Source organism: Egretta garzetta, unplaced genomic scaffold (genome assembly GCF_000687185.1).
Source record: "Egretta garzetta isolate BGI_Z169 unplaced genomic scaffold, ASM68718v1 scaffold108, whole genome shotgun sequence".
Lineage (NCBI taxonomy): Eukaryota > Metazoa > Chordata > Aves > Pelecaniformes > Ardeidae > Egretta > Egretta garzetta.
Genome location: NW_009260614.1, coordinates 4,900,632 through 4,919,095, shown reverse-complemented (window position 1 = coordinate 4,919,095; position 18,464 = coordinate 4,900,632). Strand labels below are relative to the sequence as shown.

At 39.2% G+C, this 18,464-nt stretch overlaps 1 protein-coding gene across 1 annotated transcript in view; it reads right to left on the bottom strand.

Annotated features, from left to right (window-relative positions):
* Positions 1-5,213: 5,213 nt before the first annotated feature.
* Positions 5,214-18,464, bottom strand: part of ZZEF1 (zinc finger ZZ-type and EF-hand domain containing 1) — a 54,088-nt gene continuing 40,837 nt past the window's right edge. The window contains exons 46-56 of the mRNA XM_035900528.1: positions 17,747-17,935; positions 17,264-17,364; positions 16,590-16,725; positions 15,151-15,510; positions 13,145-13,288; positions 12,079-12,247; positions 10,098-10,196; positions 9,202-9,367; positions 7,432-7,582; positions 6,819-6,890; positions 5,214-6,325 (exon numbers count right to left, since the gene is read on the bottom strand). Of these exons, the coding sequence (XP_035756421.1) occupies positions 6,251-6,325; positions 6,819-6,890; positions 7,432-7,582; positions 9,202-9,367; positions 10,098-10,196; positions 12,079-12,247; positions 13,145-13,288; positions 15,151-15,510; positions 16,590-16,725; positions 17,264-17,364; positions 17,747-17,935 (1,662 nt within the window). The 3' untranslated portion in view covers positions 5,214-6,250. The remainder of the gene's footprint in view (positions 6,326-6,818; positions 6,891-7,431; positions 7,583-9,201; positions 9,368-10,097; positions 10,197-12,078; positions 12,248-13,144; positions 13,289-15,150; positions 15,511-16,589; positions 16,726-17,263; positions 17,365-17,746; positions 17,936-18,464) is intronic.

The window sequence follows — 18,464 nt, the reverse complement described above, 5'->3', positions numbered from 1 at the left end:
GAAGCAGCAATGCCAGCAGGTGAGCAGAGCAGCAGCTCCTTTGGAGGCCAATAAGGTGTTTTGATGGTTCCTAGAAATTTATGTGGTTGAGGAGGTTAAAAGCGTTGAGTGCCTGAAAGGCAGCGAGGTGCAAGCTGAGCTCCCAGCCCACCTCCACGGAGGTGCATTGAACGTAAGGACAACGACTCACCACAAAGAGCTAAAAATAATTTTGCGTGGCAGATACTAGGCACGAAGTAGCAAGGTGTGATGTTTAGCACTGACCTTACCAACACCTCCTGGAAGAGGGCAAACGCCACCTGAGAGCAGCAAAGGGCCGTCTACAGAAACCCCCAGAAAGCCGGTGTGCCAGTTCCGTCCGCAGTCCCAAGGGAACGCCACACGCCTCACCTCTGTAGAGCAGAGGAACCATAAAACGCAGCTTTGTGAGGAGCTTGCAGAGGTGCACTAAAGCAGGGCACAAAAGTAAGAGACAACTGCAAATGTATTGCCATGGTCATCGCCCAGAGCCATCAGAGGAGAGAACGCAGGTAAGCTCAGCACAAGCAGCCAAACCCCAGCCTGTTCTGCAGGTAGGGATGGGGAAACCCAGCGAGGAGAGGGGGTTCACACCCTGCATGTGCAACGGAGCATCTCGTCTAGCACCCACCCATGCACACATGCAGGTATCAGAATGGTTTGGAGTAAGCACGTTTGACGATACAGGTGCTAGGAGAGGCTAACAAAGCGTTTTGGACGTAAGCCTGCGGGAGAAGGTACTGCTGACAAATATTTACAGGTGCTTTAATTTTACATTTCTTTAGTTTTCATAAAATTGACTTTTTCCATGCAATGCAAGCTTAAATATTTGTTATTTGCACTGCAAATGTTAAAAAAAAAAAAAAGTAAGATTTATGGAAAGCCAGACAGTAAAGTGGGGAATGGGAGCAACAAACCAGCTTTAAAAAAAAAAAAAAAAAAGTCATGAATATTGTCAGAAAAGCTAAGAGAAACTCCCCAGCAAACTGTGTGGCACTTAGGTGAAAAGACCCTGTCTCCAAGACAGTCCAGTTATCCTTTCTCCACTTCTTTTCCCGTGTTCCCTAAATCCAAACATCTCAGCCCTTGAAGAGAAAAAAGAATCAACCTCTAAATGCTAAGGACCAGTACAAAACTGTCTGAGACTTCCATTAATTATCAGGAAGGCTTGTTGATGTTTCCAGTTGCAGGAAATAAGGTGGTGGTGGGGGGTGTTAAGTATTTATTCCTCCTTAGACCACATACCCATTTATGAGCCCCACCACAACATCCCAGCCTGGGTTTGAGCTGAGTACCAGCTTTATTATTTGTGCTTTCATAGGTAAAAATCAGGAAGGATTACTGCAGAACAGCAGACCTGACCATCATGGAAAGAATGAGCTTTAATCTTACTTTCTTCACCGCCTACTTAATCCCCTCCCTACTCGCAGTGGATTCCTCTCTCATTCACTTGAATGGGAATTGACTTCTTTAAGTTCAGATGTAGGCCAGATTTCTGCCTCGCCCTTCAAAGCCCAGCACAGTTCTTGTTTTTCCAGGCCATTTTACCAATGCACATTCTTTGTTCCAGTTATTATCCAGCCTGACCTCCTACAGACTAACTGGCCCAGTGTTGAAAAGCATCCTCTTTACATATATTAATCTGTTTTCCAACATTCTAGTAGCTTTACCTAAAGTCCAGGTCATGCTTTTTATAGGCTCCCATGGTTGCAGTTTGTCCCCTGAAAACAAGGTTTGATGCTTGTGCTGGTGGCTTCCCATAGCAGGTACCCAACACCACTCACTGCTGGTTGCAAGAAACCACATTCATCATTAGAAAGGGAATGGAAAGTACAGAATCAGATTGTTGGGCTTTGCTCTGCTCCAACATACCCGGATCTTTATAGCAGGGTAGCTTCACGGATTTGCGGATAGTCACTCCAGATTTAAAAGGGTATAGAAGGGCAGGTCTTGCCCTAAAGTTTGCAAAGAGACAAAACCTTCTGGAAATGTAACATCTGAGCAAGGCTGTGAAAACTCAGGGCATTTGGGCCAGTTCTCTTTCAAGCATAGCGTAGTCTTCTCCTAAAAGTAGGTTAAAAAAAAGTCACCCACTTTTAAGTTAGCTCAGAGCCTAATTTTGATCTCTTGGAAGAAAAAGTCATAATTAACTTGATCTGAAAAACAGTGGTTCCCAAACATTATGGTTGTGACCTCTGTTACATCCCAATGCCAGGGACCACACTAAATTTCATAGCAGATTAAACTGAATTTGTTCGATTTATCACCTTGCTTACACTGGCTGAAACCTCAAAGCTGGTTATCTCAGGGAACGGTCCCCACTCTCCCACAACTTCACAATCATATTACTCATTTGTAGTTAATAAAATTACCTAATAAGACCGTTCTCTGAGGACGTGGAACCAGTGGAAACAATTTACAGCTTTAGGTAAATACAGAAATGTCGACTTCCTCACTTAGGTTTCCCTGAACAACCCTTTCCTCGAGCCAAACCCAAGATAAATAAACTTTTAAACTAAGCCCGTTGGACCAGGCAGGTACAAGCACCTTCACTGATAAAGGCTGCTAATTAGAATCAAGAAATAATAAGACAAACCCCAGCTTTACATAAGATATCTGGGACCCCAGAAGTACATTTCGGGTCTGGAAGTAAACACGCAGAGGCACTGAAACCAGTGGATATCCATAGGGAAACTTCATTTTTAGGATAAAGCTACTGGAATGTTAACAGCAGGCCTGGAACTTAAGAGGTGACTCCAGAAGTACACATCCTGCATGGTTTGATACAATATCAAGTAGGTACTGACCGCATGAGGAAGAGCAGCAGGCACTGAAAACAAAGATTCGTAAGAAAAGCCCTGGATCTCACTGCAAATTCAGGGATTTAACATTCAGTGAGGAAAGAAAGGCAAACAAGAAACAGACACCGTGTTATACTTTTTTGTTTTTATAGAATTTTTACAATATATTTCTCTTCATTTGCATATTTTACCCACATCTGTAGCTTTCTTTTTACATGTTGAACTGAACTGGAATAAATCTAAAGGTCTGATAGATTTTAAACAACTGATAAAAATTGCAAAGTAGTAAACCTGTAAGAAAAGAAATTATAAAACTCTCTTTTTTAAGTGTTTAATGAAAGCAAGTCAAATGTATCATTAGGAACAATATGGTTTGTTTTAAACACATCATAGGTGATTCAGGCAGAACAACTTTTTTTTTTTTTTAACTTGCCAATCAGTGTTCTTACAGCATTTTTTAGTTAAGCTAAGTAGGACATGTTCATGCCAAAAGACTGCAGAAGTCTTATCTGCATGCAATTTTTGATGATTTTGGTGAAGTGTTTTCTTAAGTTTCCATCTCACTATTGCTTATTCAAACATTTCCAAACATTATGTTTTCTGGCACCTGTATTAGAGCCATCATATGAAAAATGAATTGGCTCAACTTTTTTTTTTTTTTTTTTTTTAAAATTAGGCACATTTTTTTCAGCATACCTGTTTTCCAGACAGTTTTATACTATTCAATAGTATCACCTGCATCCACTTGGAACTGCTGCAGGATTTTCAAAATATGACTGATCATGAATATTCATTATTGGTATTCTCTTCCTCTTTCTTTAAAACTATCAGAAGGAAAAAAAAAATAAATCAGTGTTTCTTGTATCCTAAAAAATCCATAAAGAATGATCGAGTTGTAAGGCAGCAACAGATTCAGTGTCAACTCAGGTCACAGTCCTTCAGTTCCATCTAGTGGGTAGAAATTATATTTAGTGGACACTGTTCCTAGACAGTCCCTTCAGGGCAAGATGACTGACAAGGCCAGTTACTGCTGGTAGAGTAAGTTAAGTGGTACATCTAGTAAGGAACACTGGCCACTCCTGTGTCATCCTTGCAGCCTCATGTCTTCATATGGAAAGCAAAAAGACAGTCCAACGGGAAAAAAATGCGAATATGATAGAGCCATGACAGGTTCTATGAATGGTTTATTTACAGTCTTCATCCCTGATGTGAAAAAAGAAAAAAGCCTTCTTTGACTAAAACAGGCAGATCTCAGCAGCATGCTACATGCCTTAGCAAATCAGCCCATTGCATATCCTTGACTGCGTAGCCATGGATTCACACTGAGGCAGTGAATAGAAAGTCCTACTGCTCAAGAAGAGCAATTTCAAAATGCTCACCTGTCCCGTTGATATGCCTCCCTAAAGTAGACTTAAGAATGTCTCATTTTGGTGGAGCAACTCCCCGTTCCCCGAATCTGTTCATGCTGTCAGAAAGCGTGAAACAGTTGGTTCCTCAGGGATCTCAGACACCGCTGCAGTGAGACTGCAAACTCAAATACGTTACTCGGATGTGGGAACAAAATGATCCATGCGTTAAAGATACGCCACAACTTTGATGATTCCCTTCCCATCGTGATCTCATTCAGGAAGGAAGGAGGGCTTTAACCTTTAACTACAGCATACTTGAGGAGGGGTTTCAGAGCAGGATCTCTCTACCTCCTTTCAGTCTTTGATAAATAGTACGTTTTTCCTGAATTCTGGCATTCTCATTTGCTAAGAGGGCCACTCCATTCCTGAAGGGAATGGCTTCAGCACAGTGCTTCTTGGTCTTCAGTTTTAACTCTTTCAGGCAGAATAATCACATCCTGATTCAACCTCATCCGCTGAAGGAGCATTCACTTTGCACTCATCTGGCTGAACAGAAGTCAAAACATCTTTAACTACAGCACTAGCAGCCATCCAAAAAATAAAAAAAAAAAAGGGGGACGTATTACTGCACGTTTCCCTCTCAGAGGGAGACTGGACCATCCCTGATATTCCAGCCCTAGCTGATAAGACTACCGATTCAGAGGTCATCCCCCAAAGCGGTGCTCCTCTGCACACGGACACCATTGCTATTTGGGCACCGCACACCTTTTGGGCGAGCAAGGTCAATAAGTGTATTGCCTTCTGACAGAGCTGCTGCCTTTACACAACCTGCATTCAGCCACTGCTGAAGCTTTTGGTTGCCTTTTTTCATATCCTAATGTTGAGGTGAGGAAGGGAAGAAGAAAATAATTGGCATAAAAACTTCTCTGAATTCATACTTGACAAGACCAGCTCTACATACTGTATAACAGTATACAAAATACACCCCCAAATCCTTCTATGATCTTTTTAACTCTTTGGAAAGGGAATAACCAGTGTAGCTGAGCAGGAAGAAAGCCAATTTATTTCAGCATAGAAGGTCTGCAATCATTCCACAGTCACTAAGAGTAATGCAGTTATTGCTCTTTAAGATAAGACTGGATTGATCATTAACCCCCACCCTGAGTGCTGGGAGTCCAGGTTCCCAACATTGCCGAGAAGGACCTCCTAAGCCACTAGTATTGAAACGATGAAAAAAAAAAAAAAAAAAAAAAAGCCTAGTGAATTCCTTGTAAAGATGTGATCTTCAAGAAATGTTTAAGTTCCTCAGTTCTTCATATTACCACCGCTTTGCGAATGGAGGCCAGCCTTTGCTCTCTGCACTAGAATAACGTACTATTTATAATAACACATTGGAGCTAAATTAAGGTAAGAATAGATGATCCAGCTGATCGAATCAAAGAACAGGAGAAACATTAATCTCGTGCACGAAGATGCTCTGAAACTGGAATCCTTTAACTGCTATGCAAATCACCCAGAATTTGTTTTACAACCTGTAGTTTAGTAAGAATTAAAGTTTTTTTCCTTGGGTAGTAGCCTTCAAAGCAAAAGCAAACATGACAGGATTCAAGTGTGGACCATTTCTGCATCAGCCCACCAGATTCTGGTTTGCTTATTTCACTTCAATGATATAGAATAGATGCTGCTGACGGCATCACGCTGAGTTCAGCAGTGTTTTCAAAGCTGTCATGTTCCATCAACTAAGTTTCTTGGGAGCAGACGATACCAATGTGGGGCCCTTCCATTCTCATACTTCAGTTACCTTCTTCTGAATAAAAAAAAAAAATATTGTTCTGTTTACTCTAACATGCTACAATATGTGCATACATAACTGTAGGTGACGCGTGAGTTACTTCAAGATGTGCTTTTTCATTGAAGTGCGCTTTTACTTTTACAAATTCTACATCAAGGTGGAAGGAAGGAAGGCTGCAGAGTGCTCATACACTGAAGCTGAAGGAACTTTTCCTGAATGGAGTCAAGATGTTTGTTCCAATGTCCTGTGGACAAACTACTCTATCCCATGCACTCCGGCCTGAGCCAGTATTAAACATTCCAGAAACTTGTTGATTTGTTCGGATAGTTAATGGCAAGGCTGATAGCAGCAATGTTTTTCAGGGCCTAGAAGAGAGAAGGAAAAACAGAGTCATATCAAAGATTCCCCTCAATCTGAAACTGTAAAGAAATCCTTGTGTGAAATTAAACAGAAATAGAGAAATAACCATCCTGTTTCTCCTTGGTCATCTCCCAGTAGGGCAGTAAATGTCATCCATCCCACAGTTTCAGCAAGGTAACTTGCACTTTGCATTGCTGAAATACCAGCCCCCTTCCTCATTTCCAAGTCTGGGCAATGAGAGGTCAATTTGGTAAAAGTGATATACCCGATTACAGCCAACAGCCACTTTGTGGCACATCACCTGACTATTAAAGGAGAACAGCAATTGTGCGTAGCTCATTCACAAACTTCAGAGGCCTGTCACAGTATTGTAAAGCCCACGTGCATTCATATATATTTTATAGAACTCCACTGGGCAATCAGAAATCATTCATTACCTCTGTCTGCCAGAAAAATATCACAAAACCACACATCTCTGGGGCTGTGCAATCTTATTACCTGTGCTGTGCAGCGATGAAGATGATCTTCAGTATTTAAGGCAAGCAAATACTCCTGTAGAGATCCAAGCTCCTGTAGTCAGAAAGCATTCAATGAAAACCGACTTTTCTACCAAATATACCAGCCTACTAGTTAACATTAAAATGCTTTATAGCAGTCCCCAAAACCAAAGGTATCAGAACTACACACAAGACTCTCCTGGACTAGAACACAGTTTGTGACCACAGAAATCAGTTCATTACAGACTGTTCATATAGAATGTTCAAAGTCACCCTAAGGAAAACCACATTCAAATGCCTTTAAATTAACTATTAAATCAGCATTCCTCTCAGAATAAAGAGTGGCTTTAGGGCCTACTGCCTTAAAGAAGAGGAGCAAGGAAGAGTCATGACCATTACTTAAGGTCCTGTGATAGATAAGGCAACAGTATGCCCCTCTATTAGAATCTGCTACCAGACTCTACAAAGTAGTTAATATTTCTGAAGCACTGAATGTTGCTAAAGCTCTGATGAACTTTGCCAAGATAAAGGAAAACTGCATTTAGTTTAACACTGAACTACGTATCATTCCCAGCACCGGGGAGAGAAGGGATACAAAAATGGGAACTGCTTACAGTAACTCTGTTTTCTGTAACAAAGAAGAGTTCTGCAAGTGCACGATGGAGAGGAAGGAGAATACCAGGCTTGGTCACATCATGACCCAAGTTGTTTTCCATATGGGTGAAAAGCTGCCAAAGTGGCTTCAACAAGGTGAGGTCACAGTCCCTGAAAAAAAGTAATTTAAATTAAATAGTGATGAAATAGTGAGTAATCGTGATCTTATGCCTGTTTCGGGGGGGGGAGGGGAGACCAACCAACCAAAAAATCCCAACTAAATTTAAGAGAAACCATACACTTTTAACAGTAAGATGTATAAATGAGTGAAGAAACATAAGAAGTATTTTGAAATCTAAATTCAGTCAGGTGTTTCAGCACAATGAATTTCATTCTGAATCAGTGAAGTGGGGAAAACCTCACATCCATGAATATGTCTAAATGACTTTTCTAAAACTGAGTGGCCTCCTGAAATGAGGGCTTTAAAATAACTATATACATCACTTTGCTAAATGCTCTATCTCCACTGCTTGAAATTATACAATACCAAGCTACAGGACTGAGCAGGTGATGCCCTTGTATAGCTTGAGAGATATGTATATAAAAAGATAAAACATACCTAGAATATATTAATATATTATTATATAATATATATACAATTTGATATATGGCTTTTACAAACAATTTCCACCCTGTCTCCTCCCTACTTCTGAGTTAAAGCTAGCTAACCCAAATGTCACTTACACAGAAAGGATGACAAATATCATTCAATAGGGGGGAGAGGGGTGAAACTCAATTTCAGAATCTATCATCAGATTAACACAAGAAAAATATTAAATATTATAAGCATAACGGAGACTTGATCTTTTAGCAATTAAATTTGTTGTCCACATAACAAAGCAAACATTTTCTGATAAAAAAAAAAAAATAATGGAACTTGAAAAAAGTAGTAAATCCGTGATTACAAGTAATACCAAAATCAGTTTTTCAGACTTGGATGCAGATCAGTGTATCTAAAATTTACAGGGAGTCAGGCAATGATTTTATGTAATTGTTCATTTTTATTACTATATGTGAATATACTTTTTGACTTCTCTTTATCAAAGTAAGCTAGTAGGATGCTGCTACTTTCATGATTTTGCTTGTTCTTAACTGAAAGGACATAGCAGAGGTAAGTGTCAGCATTCCAGCATGGCTGTCTTTGTTCCCAGCATTTCTGTTGAGTTCATGTGACTACACACCTTTGCAAAACACTACAGAAGCTCAATATCTTTTGAATGTGTACTTTCATAAGAAATATCCATGCCACACATACTTAAGCATTAGCACACCTATCCCCTTCTAAAACTCAATTTCAGGCTCAGTAGTACAACTAAAAAGAGTAACTTTAAAGTTATTTTCTTTATAGAGATCATCATTTCACCAGTTTATTATTCCATCCTCACCTTAATTTTGAAGTATGACTAATACAAAGAGAATTAGTTTCTAGTGAATTAATTGAAATCTATTTTTTGTCCTGCTGCAGGGTGTTTTTTTTTTTTTATTTACAGCAACATTTGAATTCACTGGACCTTTTTAAAAGCCAAGAAAGAAGAGAAAGTGTTAAAAAAACCGCAAACAAACCACATTTATAGTAAGTTTCTGCTACCGAGGAACTGTGAATTGTATCTGAAAGGCAAATTAAGAATACCTACTTCAAATCATGTTTTTCTGGCATCAATATCAGCTTAGTCACTTTTTCTTCTCCTGCCATTTGCCCTTTAGTGTACAATGCAGAAGAGTGCACTTACCTCTGGGCGCTGCACTGCACTATCTTCAAGAGCAAGTGGATAGCCTTCAAACGCTGGTGGCCAGTCTGACGGCACGCTACCCCGACCTGCCATTCCCAGATTTTGGCCAGTGGGAGGTGAGGAACTACCCTTTCCTCAGACAGCATCTGCTTTAGAATTTCAAACCCTGGGAGGGAGGAAAAAAAATTCAAACAGCTCTTATTTTTATAGGACCCACTCTGTTCATATACTCATTTTTCTCTTCCCCATATGCCAAGTATTGCTCTGGCAAGCAAGAAATATCAAAGAAAAATACCAAACAAAAATCCGAGATAATTCTAGATTATATCCTAACATTGCGAGTCTTTTCTGGGGCAGAACATAGATAAAAAATCAGAAATTAAGGTTTTGCCCACACAGGCCCTCACTATTATGTGATATGCAGTAGAGTTTTGCTGATTGCAAGTCATCCATCAGCTTCCATTTTGTTACAAAAATTTAAGCTCTAAAATTAACTAACAAAGCCTTTCATGCTGTATCTAGAAATTAGATCCAGAACCAGCCTATTCTAATGGATAACTACTTTTTAAAAATACAATTATTTCTGTTTCCAATTATAGTACCTTGGAGTGTTTCTAAATCCTGTGTGTAATTACTGTCATATAATGAGACTTTGAATGCAAATAACATTATTATTATAATTGTTATCTCCAAGTCTCTGTGAAGATTTGGTATTTCTAGCATAAAGTCACAGCAAGTAAGAGACATTAGTCAGCTTGAACAAAACTAATCACGTTATTTCCAAAATATTGGAGAAGGCAAATTCTAAGCCAAAAAAAGGCATAACCACAAGTCTGTCACAGCTCAGCAAAATAACTCCAAAAAGTCCTTTCCAAGACATTCTCAGCAGTGCTTACCTGTCTGAAACCTTCCAAGATGACCTGCTGTCACTGTAAACTTATAACCCCACTCAGTGTTACTCATGTCAGAAGTAAATCGGTAATAGAGTGTGTCTCCTGTGTACAAGGGAGGGAACAAAATCCACGTTACTACCTTCTGAGTTAGTTTTTGCTATCACAAATACAAATAAAATGAAAAGTCTGTAATAAATTAATCCTAGATATCGTCATTCAAGAGGGGTGATCTTTTACTTTTTGGTAATTACAAAATGCACAGACCAGTATGATAAATGGGAGGCTGAAGCAAAAGGCAGAATGTTTTCCACTGAATAAAGACACTTACAAGGATAATGACTCTTATGTTTTTGTCAACTATGCAGAAGGAGGAGTTAAAGAAACTCTATACTGTAAGCAGTTAAACTTCACTTTTCCAATTGTGTTATGGATCAGTTATGATTTGTGAAAAAAGAAGCTCTGTATAGGCAGCCAAGTTCACAGTCCATTAAACAAAAGGTTAAAAAATGTTGCACTGCTTTTACATGTCAGAAAATTGCACACTTTTACTCTGGGGAACAAAACTGTTAAACTGAACCACTTGAAAGTGGAAGAACTATCAAAATGTTTGGCCATTTTACAATCAGGCAGTGGAACATTAAGAAGTTCTTGTCATTGTAGCATCTACAGCTTCACAGAGATAAACACTGGTAGTTAGCTGTAATGCTAAACAAAACATATCCTTACCTAGTGTGCTCTGTAATATTAGAGCTGGTTAAAACTTACAATTTCCTTCTGTTCCACGAAAAATCCTATCACCCTGGGATAGGCATGCTATTTTGCACGGGGAAGCAGAATTTTCCATGTTTCATGAAGAAGAAAACATTTGAAAACATTTCTTAGGATTTAAAAAAAAAAAAAAAAAAAAAAAAAAAAAAAAATCTAAAAACCTGTTCCCCTCTTCTTCATGAAATGAAGCCATTGCTCTCTCCTACTCCTAGTAGCCTTGAGAAAGCCCTGCCATCAAACGGAAAGCCTAGAAGCCTTCAAATGCCTGGTTTCAGCTAAAGTCTGCTGAGTGAAATCAAGAGCCTTAATCCAAACAGCCTTGGCTGGAAATGAAGTTTCACAAGGTGAAACTCAAGTTTCACAGCCAAGGCTGCTCGAGAACAATGGCCTCAAAGTTCAGTTTCTCGGCAAACCTCTGCAACTATTTGGGAGGAAAAAGAAGACAGAAAGAAGTTCATAAAAATCCCAAATACCTCTACAGAGCACATATTTGTTTCTAACTAGCACCTTGTAACCCAAACCGCTTTGCTAAGAATGTTCCTAAATCTATTTACAGCTACTGACAATACTTAAAGTCAAACATGTCCTGCAACGCCACAGTGCTCAGTGGGTTAAAACAACTTAACATAAGAAGCATGGGACCATGCAGTCCTTCAGCTGACTGCCATTTGCGACTGAGTTATCAAAAACATGCTTAGAGAATACAGACTGAAGCTGTCAGTCAAATGATTGATTTTTTTCCAGCTATGCTCTGTGGCAGCAACTGGAGACAAAGCATTGGCACACACTCTGTATTTGCTCTGAGCGCTAGTACAGCACAGAGACAAGAGATAAGCCTTTTTTTTTTTTCAAACATGCTTCCTGTGGAAAGTAAGACAAGGCAGAAACAATGTAAGTGAATATCTTGCAGAACAAGCACTGTGTTGGAACAAAATCAAGATCAAAATTTGTTTCCAGTAGCTAACTTCATGCTTTGATTGAGGCATGGAAAAAAAAAGGTCAAGTAGCAGAACGACAGATAAGCCTACTTTTAAGAAACAACTGCAAGAGTAGCATATCAGAACAAACAGACTGGGACAAGAAAAGGATTTTTTTTCCCCACACATCTCAGGAACATCTGCATTTAACTGTCATCTTTCAGTAGTTTCTCTCAAGACTCCCAGATACCAGTAATAGCCTATCTTTATGTTTGCATTGTAAAACATTGCATATTCACCTGGAAGCTCAAAATCATTCCATTTCTGCGGAGACCCACTGAAGCTGTGCCGATCCTGCTGGAAATCACTGCTGCTGGACATGAGCAACTCATCGCAGCCTTCTTCTGTATTACACTGAGAGTCAAATTTGATTGAGAGGTAGATAGCACCGGGAATGTGAACTTTATCCTGAGAAATAAATACATGGTCTTTGTATACTGTTATACCCTATTCCCAAGAAGCCACTTTCACCATACAAGCAAGGGAGATACAACAAATATTACAGCACCTCCGTGTGTGTGTGTGTGTGTGGGGGGGGGGGGGGGGGGGGGGAAGTCTTCATTATTTCTACCAGGAGCTAATTTAACAAATGTAAAGCATGGTCTATTGTTTGCATTAGCTGTTAAGAGTGTAAAAATTAACTGCTAGCAATGTTTTGGTTTTTTAAAAGCTGTCATCGTTGCTGACATTGATCTCATTGCCAGAACATAAAGGTTTATATGCATTTTAAAAATAAAAATCAGAAGAGTCAGAGCAGGGTTGAAGTTAAAAAAATCCAAGACTGCCCAGAGGCAGTAATTACTTAGCAAACTGTAGTAGAAAAATGTTTTCAAACAATACCAAGAACAGAAAATCAGAAACTGTTTGTGTCAGAAGACACTCTAAAGTGAGAAATACAAGAAAAACAAGACTCCACCCCTAGCTTTCATCTGAGAGCACAAGGAAGTAACAGGCCAAGGGAAACAGACCTTTGGATGAAAGGGTAGAAATATTTGCTCATTAAGGCCGTGAAACCATTAGAATATGTGATCTGCTTCAAACACATGCATAGTAAAACCATTTAAGTTATGCACTTTCCACATGACTAAAGTAGGACTACAGTAAAGTGCCACATGGAACATAATTCTTACAGGGGCAAGGCCTCAGTCATTTGGCATCAGCCTCTTCAAAAGCAAGACTGAAGAGGACATTTCACAAGTGCTTCAAGCATAGAAGTCCCACAGGTATACACATGGAGCATTAGTATTTTTCAACCAGTCTTCAAGGCATGCGAATCCATTGTGCTGTAATACAGGTATAACTTACCTCAAAATTAGTATTGTTGTTATAAGGATGTTTAGATTCACGCATCTGGACTGCCATTCCGGGTTCCTCCATGAACTGGCAAGCTGTCAGTGCCATGGTTCCTAGCATGCTCTCATTGCACCCGTGCAATACTTTCTGAAGAATCTGTGGAGAAGCAACACATCATGTAAATAAAATTTGCTATCAAAACAACATTTACAAACTTACACGCTGATACTGACACAAGCAGCATTTCTAGCCACATGTTTCAGAAGAGAGACTCGAGCTACTAAGCAAGAAACAAGACAAATTCACAAATGATGCCTACAAGTGTTGTCTCCATAAGTGCAGAACATTTTACTCTGTCCTCTGTTCCAGATCTTTCAGTCTTTATCTGATAAAAATGTGAGAGGTATTAGCTACATCTCTTTCCACGAATGCTAGAATCAAGGCTAATCCATACAGTAATTAACAGTAAACTAAAACTGTAAGCAAGGAAGAGAATTTTAAAACAACTTTGTTAACATCGTAAATGGACACCTTTACCTTCTATACCTACAGGTTTTGATTTGAATAGAATATGTCGTGTTTTAGCCTTCAAAATGTACAACTCCACATATAAGAAGGAATGATTAAGTATCAGTTAAGTGGCTGCAGCATTTGAAAGCATTAGATGCAAGAGCTGTGTCTTTAAAAATACAAATAAATGCCATTTAGTCTATCAGGACACACTAAATGATAACTCAGAACAACCTGAGTCTCCACTTTTTCTTATTTTTCAAAAGCGCACAAAAGCTCTGAATCAGGAGTCCTGCTACTGGAGGCCCTTTCCAGGTCATTACAGCAACCCGTTACATCTCTTCATCTGCAATTTTCTCACTCTTCCTATAAAATGCAACGCAAACTCAGACCGAGAGGTTCACCTCCCTATCAGTCAGAAATGGATTTCTTGGGGGAAAGGAGTTTAAAACCAAAGACCATATGTAGCATAGTTCCCTGAATGCACTTTGCCTCCACACACTTGCAGAATAGCCTAAGACAAAGGCTATGCTCTTGTATTTAATACACCTTAACAGGTTTTTATTCTATCAGTTCATCTTGTCATTTTCTGAACCTATATAAACACCCTGTGGCAACAATTTCAATGACATACTGTGTCAAGAACCAGTTCTTTTGGTTTGTTTCGGCCCTGCCACTTACTACCTTAATCTGACGCTCCTTTGTTTTCTTACTGGGAGGGCCAGTGAATAATACTTGCTGTTAACTTTTGTATGCTGCTTACTGTTTTAAAACTACGGAGATAAGAGGAACAGACTTTTTCATTACTGCTCCTCCCTCAATGCCCCCATAGGGCAAAAATTCAGGATGAAGAAAACTGGTTGGTTCCTCATACTGAAGTTATTCCATGGCTATGGTAATCCCCACCACTCCTCTCCAGACCTCTTCCAGTTGTACTGAATTTTTTTTTTCCCCCCCCCCCCCAAGAGATGAGGGAGTCAGATCACATGCTGTAGTCCAGATGACAGCATACTATTGGTTCAGTGGCATACCGATGCCTTCTGTTTTATTTTTAATTCCTTCTTTGAAGATTCCCAGCACTTGATTTGCTTTGACTGCTGTGAAGCACCGAGCTGACATTTTCATTACAACATTCTATTATAATTCCACCATGCTAACAGTCAGCTCATCAATGGAGTAGCAGGTATTACAATATCCACGTTGAGATCTAACAAAAAGCAGCTTTCAAAACAGACCGCCTATTTTACCAATTTCTCTATAAGACTTATTTTCCCATATAGCTCTTTCATAACTGAAAGAGTTGTCTCCACGGAGCTAGTTTTTCCATTTTCTGTTAACAAAATCAGTACATTAAGACACTGACAGTTTCCCACTGCCTTTTCAGAACTAATTTAAATTTTGGAGTTTCAATTTAGTTTAAAAAAGGTACTGCAAGCATTTTTGTTAGTCAGAGCCTCATGGCGTGTAGGCACAGGGCTTGTTCACACGCAGAAGTTAAATCCACTTACTTTTTCCCATAACTGCTTTTCCTCTAGCTGCATAAGCATGTCCAGTATGTATGTCATATGGGCTGGGCCACTAAGATCTAGGATTTCCTCATTTATTGCCACATCATCTGGCCACTCAGCTAACAATGATGCCAGCACATGCCTGGCATAAAGAACAGCCGTTGCCTCATTTACACGATACAGGTAGTCCCTCACAGCCTTTTTACTTCTAGAGTCCAGCTCCTTGTGCAGGAGTATTGAACTCTTAGTGCGACGCTGCTTGGCATAACTAAGCTGTAGATCACTCTCTGTGTTGGTTATCAGTTTCTGGGCGACAGGATTGGTTTCTTCTGTTGCTTTATCACAGAGCGCAGGCTTTGACTGCAAAAAAAGAAATGCAAGTTTGAAAATAGGCTCTCAACAATTGACTTCCTTCCGTTTGAGTATCTGACTAGTCCATCAGACTGCAAGCTGAATTTACAAATTATTTTGTCTTTTATGTACTAAAAATCAGATGTATCAAAGAACACAAAAATGGGATCTCTCACACACCTACAGGGACAGAATTCCTCAAGAAGACTGTTTATGTCAACAGACTTCACTATACACTGACGTACTCATGACTGTACATGTGAGCAGAAACAGCACTTAGAATTCTAACCAGAAGCGTTAATTTAAGCTGACCTACAGAGGTAAAGCAACAAAGTGCCATGCTATTTGTGACATGGAATGAAGCAAGTTGGGAGGGACCTTTGGAGATCACCTGGTCCAAATCCAACTTAAAAACTGAGCCAACTTCAAAATCAAGGCTTTGTCCAGTTAAGTTTGGAGAATTTCCAGGGGTGGATATTTCGCAGCCTCCGTATAAGCTCTTATAAGGCCTATTTTGTTTTTCCTTATAATTATGGGAAACTACTTCAGGAAGCCCTTGATCCATTTTACTATGCAACTGATAGACAACTGTGCTGGTGATACCACACAGCCAGGAATCAGCATCCAAAATAAATCAGAGCTGTGGGACCACACTATTGAATGCAAAACCCCAAGCTTGCAAGTACAGTGTCTACTTTACAAGACAAATTCATTGCTTCCTTGTGCTGCTGAAATTACTGTAAGATAACAATAATATGCTAAACCAGTAACACTTAGGCATAAGCTTACAGTAATTAGACACAATCTCTCTTGTATAAGGAGAGGAAATTACAGCATGCAATCACTATTTGTTCTCCTGACCTGAGAATCAAGTTCTCTTACTTCTGTAAGGAATAAATTCCAAGGAAGAAATACTTGCTTTTTGTTGTACCTGCTCATTCATTTTCATGTAAAACATTAACAACAGTTTATTTCAGATGTTAGAAAAAAAAAAAAATCATCTCAGGTTTGAAGTTACTAAGCAAAACCGAAGTTACTCAATGCCTAAATTATTTCACAACTACTTCTTTTTGTGGAGACGCACATACCAAACAGGGTAAGATGATCATATCTGTATCTACTGCTTTTGAACTCTGCTCCTCCAATCTCAAACGCTTGCTGGGTTGCCATTTCTGAGCCAGTGTTCGGATCCTCTCATCTGTTGTAATTACATCTCCATCAAACCTTAAAAGAGGCAAAAGAAAAAGAAAAACCCCACAAATGTGTTTTGAAAGTAATGCAAAGTAAATTAGTGCAATTACATGCAAATTAATCTTCCCACCATCTGTTTTAGGAAGATACATTAAACTCTGCCTATGTTTATCATGTTACGTTAACTAGCTTCCCTGTTCTCACAAGTCAAAGGTTTTTCATGCTATAAAATTGCTCATCTCATTAGTGAGAACATGGCTGCTCCACGACCTGCTTTGATTACTAGAAGCCACATGTAAGCTCTCCATTCTTCCTCAGTTAGGATAATTTAGAGATGCAGTAGATCTTCATATGGGAGTTATCATATTGAAAAGAACGTGCAACGTATTTCAGAAGATGGTGACTCGCTTCCATAAATACAACTTAGTAGGAGTTTATTTCCTTACTTTTTCTCACACAAAAACTAAATTGTATCCTTGGAACAATTTCTATTTGGCACCCATTAGATTTTAGGTTACCACCCACATCCAGTAACTTTTTTTTTTTCTGCTGGACCCAGACTTCCACATACCTCTTTTGAACTTCCAGGAAAAAAGAATCTGTTCTTTTCATTTGCAACTCATACATGGCTCGAAGAATATGGAGAGGTGCATTAAGTGCATCATGTGTCATCTGAGCAAGGAGGAGGGAAAAAAAAAAAAAACAAACCAGAGGAAAACAAAAAAAAAAGAGACTACGTTACAGGGGAAAAAGAAAGAGGAGTTTCTTTAAGGATGTCCTGGATATTATTTTCTCATTTATCACATAGGTAGAGAATCAATGAACCTTGTATCTGGATTAGTAAAAATGAAAAGTAATTTATCAAAAAGCTTTATAATGATTTTGTAGTGTTCATTACTGTAGTTCTATTCATGTCCTTTAGATAATGATACATTGAAATCATAGAACCATATTCTGTAAATTTAGAAGAAAACCAGCCATATAAACTACCAAATATTTTATGCAACCAGCAAATTCATGGTAATTCAAAGGAGGTAAAATTAAGTTTAAGTACCAAGAAGCAAATTTTGGTGGCTTCATCCAAACCCTCCAGAGGATCAAGCTTGTTCTGCTCTAAATCAACAGGACCAACAATGGGTTGCTCCACATCTTGATCTTGTTCCCTTTCTTCCAGTTCAGTATCCTCACGTTCAGCCAGGGAACTGATCTCTTTCTTTGAGGAATACAGCATTATTGACAAAATCTACACAGAAAAAAGGTAGCATATGGTGTAACAGCTGCAGATATTATTAGTGTATCTGTAATCAGCATTTAATAAGAACATTATAAGACTTGGACAGTGGTTAACACATCCTACTCTAAAAAGAAGCAGCACCTAAAAAAAAAGAAAAAAGGAAAAAAAACCCAGAACACAAACCCAAACCATTTCCCACCTCACAAATGAGTTACACCTTCCAGGATGCTACAAAGACAACTTAAGTCATCAGCCATAAGTGTAAAAAAACTGATAAAATAATTATTTAACCATGTCAGTACATCAAAGGTTTGAGGAATTCTTAGACAAGAACAGAGCAGAGGTGACTGTCACCAAAAAGCCAGCGATGCTCCTACACACTCTCCTCCTTCGAAAACATACCCTTGGCTTCAGCACAGCCAACACCACTACCACTCACAACAGGAAGAAAATAATGTTACACTCTTCCTCCGTCCTCCAATTCGTGTCAGCCTCAGTTCTGAGGATTAGCGCAAGCAGAGCTATGGCAAGACATTTT